The sequence below is a fragment of the Benincasa hispida genome, unplaced genomic scaffold, assembly GCF_027475165.1.
Source record: "Benincasa hispida cultivar pf3 unplaced genomic scaffold, pf3_genome.v1.1 HicScf923, whole genome shotgun sequence".
Taxonomy (NCBI): Eukaryota; Viridiplantae; Streptophyta; class Magnoliopsida; order Cucurbitales; family Cucurbitaceae; genus Benincasa; species Benincasa hispida.
Window position 1 is genome coordinate 25,935 of NW_028327068.1, and position 6,585 is coordinate 32,519.

A 6,585-nucleotide genomic window follows, 5' to 3' on the forward strand; every position below is an offset into this window, starting at 1 on the left:
TCGTAGTGTCACTAGGATAAGGTACCCAACCTTATCCATATACTACAAACCATTTATAGGTTATTACTTAAACACAATGTCTCCATATACATGTTTAACTTACAACGATAACCATGGATCTTAGTTTATTGGTTTGTGGTTAATGTAAGTAAAATATCATATATTTCATAGACAATGTGAATAAAATATCATATATTATAAATCACTGAGTGTTTGTTCATACAAGTGCTTACAAAACTTACAGGGCCCTACTGAAAGAAACTCTTAAACAGAGTATCCATGAGCGTGTTCGGATCTTTTCCTATTTCACTGTGAGCGAATTACTGCAGAAACATTAAAAATAGGTATCCCAATTTTACTCTAATTAACAACATGATTTGATAAATAAAAATACAAGAGAGTTGAGTTTGCGCACAGTTGAAGAACTCTTCTTCACTTGAAAATCAAACACATGCGGAAGTAAGCCTCTACGTTCTTTATCGCCCAGCAAGTAGTCAACTTCCAGCAACACGATCGTCTACACGAATGACAATGCACAAACAAGCAGAAGCAGAGACGACACCACCACCACTTAGAGCCCTTGGTATTCTCGGAGTGAGAATCCAAAGAGTGGTCTTTTTTGAATTTGGTAGAGGAAGGAGGAAACGGTTGATCATGTAGAACGATAAACAAGTGGGAGAAGGCTATCGTATAGAAAATGCTTATCGTTTAGAGAAAGTTACACGATCGTGTAGGTTTTACTAAGCGATCGTCTAGTATTTAGTAAGCAATCGTTTAGAAAACTCGACATGCTAAGCGATCGTTTAGAGAATGTGTGCTATCGTTTAGATGCGGGGTGTGCGATCGTTTAAGCGATAGGGCGCTATGTTATAGGCTCTCAGCTAAGCGATCCATACGTTTTCACACCTTTTGCGATTTTTTCGAACTCTTTGCAAAATGAAATCAATTTTCATTTTATTCTTCAGTTACAATAACCAAATATTGGTTTTCCCAGTAACGCACGATTAACGAGAAGTTTTCAACCAATTATCACAAAATTAACAAATTAATTAATAAATGAATATAATCATATTATATTCTTATCCTATAGTTTGATATCATCTATCTAGTATAGTAATTTCTCATCTACTTGATATAAATCATATTTATATCTAATTTCCTCCAAAACAATGTATCTCATACATTTAGTCAATTATATCATATATAATTAATCAGTTCAATTATATCATATGTAATCAAACTTCCTCTTATCAATTTGAACATTTCAAACTGACCCAAAAAACTTATTCTCAACTTTATCCAAGCTACCTAGGGGATCTTATAAACCTGTGGCTCGAAGCTCCAACGGTATGTGAATCGCTGTCTGAACTCTTTAGCCACGAGATCCACCATCCGTTAACTGCCAGACATTCCACTAAAGACCAACGGCTAAACTCTTCTTACCACAGATATATTTCTATGTGCATCGGATATAACCAATCATGAGTACGATGACCCTTCACAGATGCTCATAAGTATAACTGGGCAAATTTACCATTTTTCCCCTATAGTTACATCTCACTTCTTAAGTACCACTGATTCCTCTAATGAACAATACAACATAGTCCAACTATGTGTGAACACCTCACGGGCCAAGAGAAGGTGTGTGGCGCCACATCGTTCAAGCCCTGGAATCAGCCCTTAAGGGGAGAGGGTGATTTAGGGGGGGTCGGGGGACAGATTGGCAGTCGACTGTGGAGGGAGGGAAGCCGCGGCGCGCCAAGTGAGCTTAGAGATCGTGGCTAGTACGGGATTAGGAGGCTGAGATGCCAGCGGGGGCGGATGGCTGGGGGGTCTGATAAGGGCGGGAGCTGTCGTGCGTCTACTTGCCCCTACTTCGGGGAAGGAGTGAATTCCATCCTGTATAACTGAGTTCCCAGCTCCCAAATCAGATGAATCCCAATACTGGTAGGTTTGAATCGGGCACCTGGCCACTCCCACCCATACAAATCAAAAGACCGCCTTCAATGGTAGGAGTTCCTAACTTACTCAAGATACATATATGCCTCAATATGCATAGATCAAAAACAACCTCATTGAATCAAATATCATCTCATGCTAGCATTCAAGTATGTATGTCCACAATTAATCTTTCAAATCCTCATACAAGAACAAAAATCGGTTATACTATACTATCAGTCTATCATGCTATCGTTTTGTCATAATAACATTCTGTCATGCTAGCATACATCTAGTGACTGGCCTGTGTGCAGTTTTCAGTAGTAAGATTACTTACCTCGATACTAGATTCAGATATCAAATGCAAGCGAAAATCTTCAATAATCAACCTTTTAATTTAATTCCCCAACGAAGCCTGAGCAACAACCACCTTCATGATTCCAATCTCCAAAATCTTCCTTCAATCAGACCTTACTTCCAATTTTTAGTCCTTTTCTCCCGTAAACTTTTCAATTCACAAAGAATTTAATTCTTGACATTAATTTCAAATTAAATTTATGTGACATAACCCCCTTCCAAAACGAAATTAATTCTTGACATTAATTTCAAATTAAATTTGTGTGACATTAAAAGTCCCTTTTCCATAACTTTCCTCCGATTAAACCATTAAAGTGAAACGCCCCTTCCTTCCAAAATGAAACTAATTCTTGACATTAATTTCAAATTTCATTTGTGTGACATTAAAAGTTCAATTTCCATAATTTTCCTCCGATTAAACCACTAAATTGAAACACCCATTTCTTAGCAATTAAATCACAATAATTACATTTTGAATTTCCAAAATTCAAAAAATTCCCTCTAATACTAGAAAATATTAAAATTACATTAAGAACAAAATTCGGAGTGTTACATTCTTCCCTCCTTAAAGAACTTTCGTCCTCGAAAGTTCATTCTTAAAAAAGATCTGGGTACTGGGTCCTCATCTCATCCTCTCGTTCCCAAGTGGCCTCCTCCAACGGGTGATTCTGTCACGAAATCTTTATAACTGCTATTGACCTATTGCATAACATCTTCATCTCTTTGGCGAGAATTTGCATAGGCCTCTCTTCATAACTCAAGTTGCCATTCAACCATAATGGCTCAAAGTCAACTACATGGAACAAATCTGTTACATACTTTCTTAGCATTGAAACATGGAAGACATTATGAACTGAAGAAAGTGATGGAGACGATGCCAATCGGTAATCTACGAGAACAATTCGCTCCCATACCTCAAAAGGTCCAATGAACCTCGGGCTTAGCTTCTCTTTCCTTCCAAACCTCAAAACACCTTTCATAGGTGCCACCTTTCAGAACACTTTATCATCAGTCTCAAATTCCAAGTCCTTACGTCTCATGTCAACGTAGCTTTTCTATCTGCTCTGAGCTGTTTGCATATTACCCCTGATCTTTTGTATTGCCTCATTCGTGGTTTGCACTAGCTCAGATCCTAGCATTTTCGTCTCTTCTACCTCATCCCAACACATAGGAGACCTACAACTCTTCCTATAGAGGGCTTCAAACGACGACATGCCAATGGTAGCCGACTAACTGTTATTATGTGAATTCCATGAAATACAGGTGAGAGTCTCAACTCCCTGAAAACTCTAACGCACAAGTGCACAATATATCCTCCAATGTTTGGTTCAAACATTCTATCTGACCATCAGTCTGTAAGTGAAAAGCTGTACTAAAATCCAGTCGAGTACCCAATGCTAACTAGAGAATCTTAAAAAAACTAGATGTAAAATGAGGGTCACTATTTGACATACCTGAAACTAGTATCAAAAGAGGTGTGACAACCCCTTCCATATATAACTATGAAACTTACGATTATGAAAACCAATAATACTTTAGCACGTTCAAGCTGAGAACTATGAAAACTATCGTGAGCTTAAGAAAGTCTCATCCACTAAAAACATATATCTGAGCTTACCATTATGTCACAACGAAAACATCATATGTGTAGTGGAGAAACTGGTCATGCTATATAATGCATCATCTGAAGATATGTACTAGAACAAATCTGCTCAACCGAATACTGCTTCTACTCTAGAAACGCTGACTGTGATGTCATCTTAGGGACTACATGTCTGAGAATAACTCTGTCTAATTAAATCTCACATTCATGAGAAACTCATCATGAGGCTCTATACTGTCATGGGCTATAAAACTTGCTTGAGCCATTCCTCATATTATCCTTTAGCCTTAAAAAAATCACATATCATTACTTAGACCCTGTTGCAGATGAGTCTAAAATGCCCTCTGAAAATGAGGTTTTGAAGTTCCTGGATGCTAAAGTATCAGTAAATTGATAACACATTTCCATAACTTTGTAATAACCATAATTGATCCCAGAAGTTAGTTTTTACGATAAAACTTTCTTGATTCATAAGTCATAGCTTGAATTACTCGTACTCCCTAGAGCTAGTTAACTCATTGCCCATGCAAGGGAAAACATACTATCCTGTACTGGTCCAAACCCACCTATAACAACTTTTTGTTATCAACTCAACTTTATTACCAGTCTATCCCTTATGCCAATGGTGATATTGGAAGATCCAACTTAATTACTTTTGTGCATATACCACTTTTGTCTACCTCGAGCTGGATTAAGTTCCTTTTTCAATCAAATTGATGGTCTTTCTAGTTCATGTTTCGAACTTGCACACTACGTCAAAATCCCTTAAATCTTACTAATGCCTTCAATGGTTTACCTCTTAACTAATGAAACCTCAACATACCATGTCAACAGTTCTTGTACATTTACTGTTACTAGTAACTCCATTTTAGGTTATCCCTTCTCAAACTTTTATGTTGGTAACAGACTCTCGAGTTAAAAAAAAAAAATGTTCCATACCTATCACCTATGTAAGCTATCTTTCCATCCAACTCATATTCTCCTAAAGTTCCACATGATAATGAGATATTTTTCTTTTACACCAAAACAAATTCCTTGTAACCCTCATATCATGCCTCCAAACCATACATAACTAGGAGTTTTGAACACATAAATTCCTTTCTCTTTCCAAAAGTGTTACTTTTCTTGGATACTTTTTTTTTACCACATTCCAAGCGGAACATAATCTCTTTACTAAAGTATATTTTACTTAACTCCTCCATAAGTTTTATCTCTTTCACTAAGAATTTTCATCTTGTAGAATTCTCCTTTCCCAATTTTCATGCTTTTAAATTCCAAAAGACTTTTGTTTGTTCAAATTTGTCCAACTTTGATCTCCTGATCACAATAAGGCCGTGGATTTAATTAATTTAGGTACTCTAAAATAATCCTTCAACCCAAACAAATAACACTTTGCTTTATCCCTTTAAGTCTAAACTCATGTCTAACTATTTTAGCTTCCTTTAATGATATTAACTTAGCTAGATATTCCAAACGAATCATTCATATCACTACACATACTTTACCTAGTCCATCAAGTCGTAGTATTACCAAAGTTATTATGACTTATTAATCATATCTAAAATTCCTCAAAAATGTTTGGTTTTAATATCTCAGAGCCTTTAATAAATCCATAGTCTTTTCTTTTTCTCCTTCTTATCCATAAAACAACTTTTAACCTTATACTTGAGTACGTGGCCTATAAAGGAATTTATTTATACTAACACCAATTACACTACTCAACAAAAAAACATAACACTAGTCCTTAATGAATTCTTATCTAGACAGTTTTTTTCCTTGGTTTAAATATGTACATATCTTTATTTCTAAACTGTCATAACTCTACATAATTTCATCAATCTTTTAAAATCTCTGAACTGAGGTATATATTTGTTCGTCTCTAACAGAATATCCATGAGATAACTAGTGCCGAATAAACTCTTAATTTTATTTATCTATTTATTCATTTACCTTTTTTATTTTGTAGCATCATACCAGAATAACCAACTTATAATATCTTCCATCGAGTCATTGGCCTAGCATTAGCACATAACTGGTGCGTTTAAGCTAAATAAATATTTTAATGCACAACTATCATAAAACTTGTAAATAATAAGACGTACCTGGCGATGACGAGGAATCCGTTCATGGGCCATAGGGACAATCTGGACTTACATAATAAGTCAGTCTACATAATCCAAAACATGGGCCCTGATACCAACTGTAACGACCCGACCCCCTAGGACTCATGTTCGGTCCTTACTAAATCCATGCATGCATGGAACTTAAAACGACGCCCTTTTATAGTGAAATAAATGCTAAATATAAGGTAAATTCAAAAGATCTTCATTAAATTCAAATATTAAAAACAGACGATAGGGTACCCATAAATCATAAATGATAATAAATAGAACTGAAAACAAATCTTAATAGTAACTTTCAAACATCAAGACTGAAAGTTGAAAAACATGAAAAGAAATCTAAATATAATGAGTGGAAACATAGAAATTGTCCCAGTGGCTTGATCACGGATTCCACTTGTCAATCGTCGATGCATCTCTACCCTTACCTGAAACACCGACATGAGAAAAGATAAGTATAATATACTCAGTAAGTAACCCCTCTACTAGGGTCAGGCTTGGCATCTATGTCCTCTAGATGCCTACCTCTTGTGGTACATATAAACTTCTTTAGTCCTCATGGGATAC

General features: G+C 35.9%; 1 protein-coding gene across 1 annotated transcript; it reads right to left on the reverse strand.

Annotated features, from left to right (window-relative positions):
- Positions 1-2,966: 2,966 nt before the first annotated feature.
- Positions 2,967-3,275, reverse strand: LOC150029781 (uncharacterized). Its single transcript, XM_090310357.1, has one exon. It carries the CDS (start codon positions 3,273-3,275, stop codon positions 2,967-2,969), a length of 309 nt encoding a protein of 102 aa, XP_090166483.1.
- Positions 3,276-6,585: the final 3,310 nt, after the last annotated feature.

Excerpts from the sequence above, each read along its gene's own strand:
- LOC150029781 (XM_090310357.1), bottom strand. The coding sequence starts at position 3,275 with ATGAAAGGTGTTTTGAGGTTTGGAAGGAAAGAGAAGCTAAGCCCGAGG.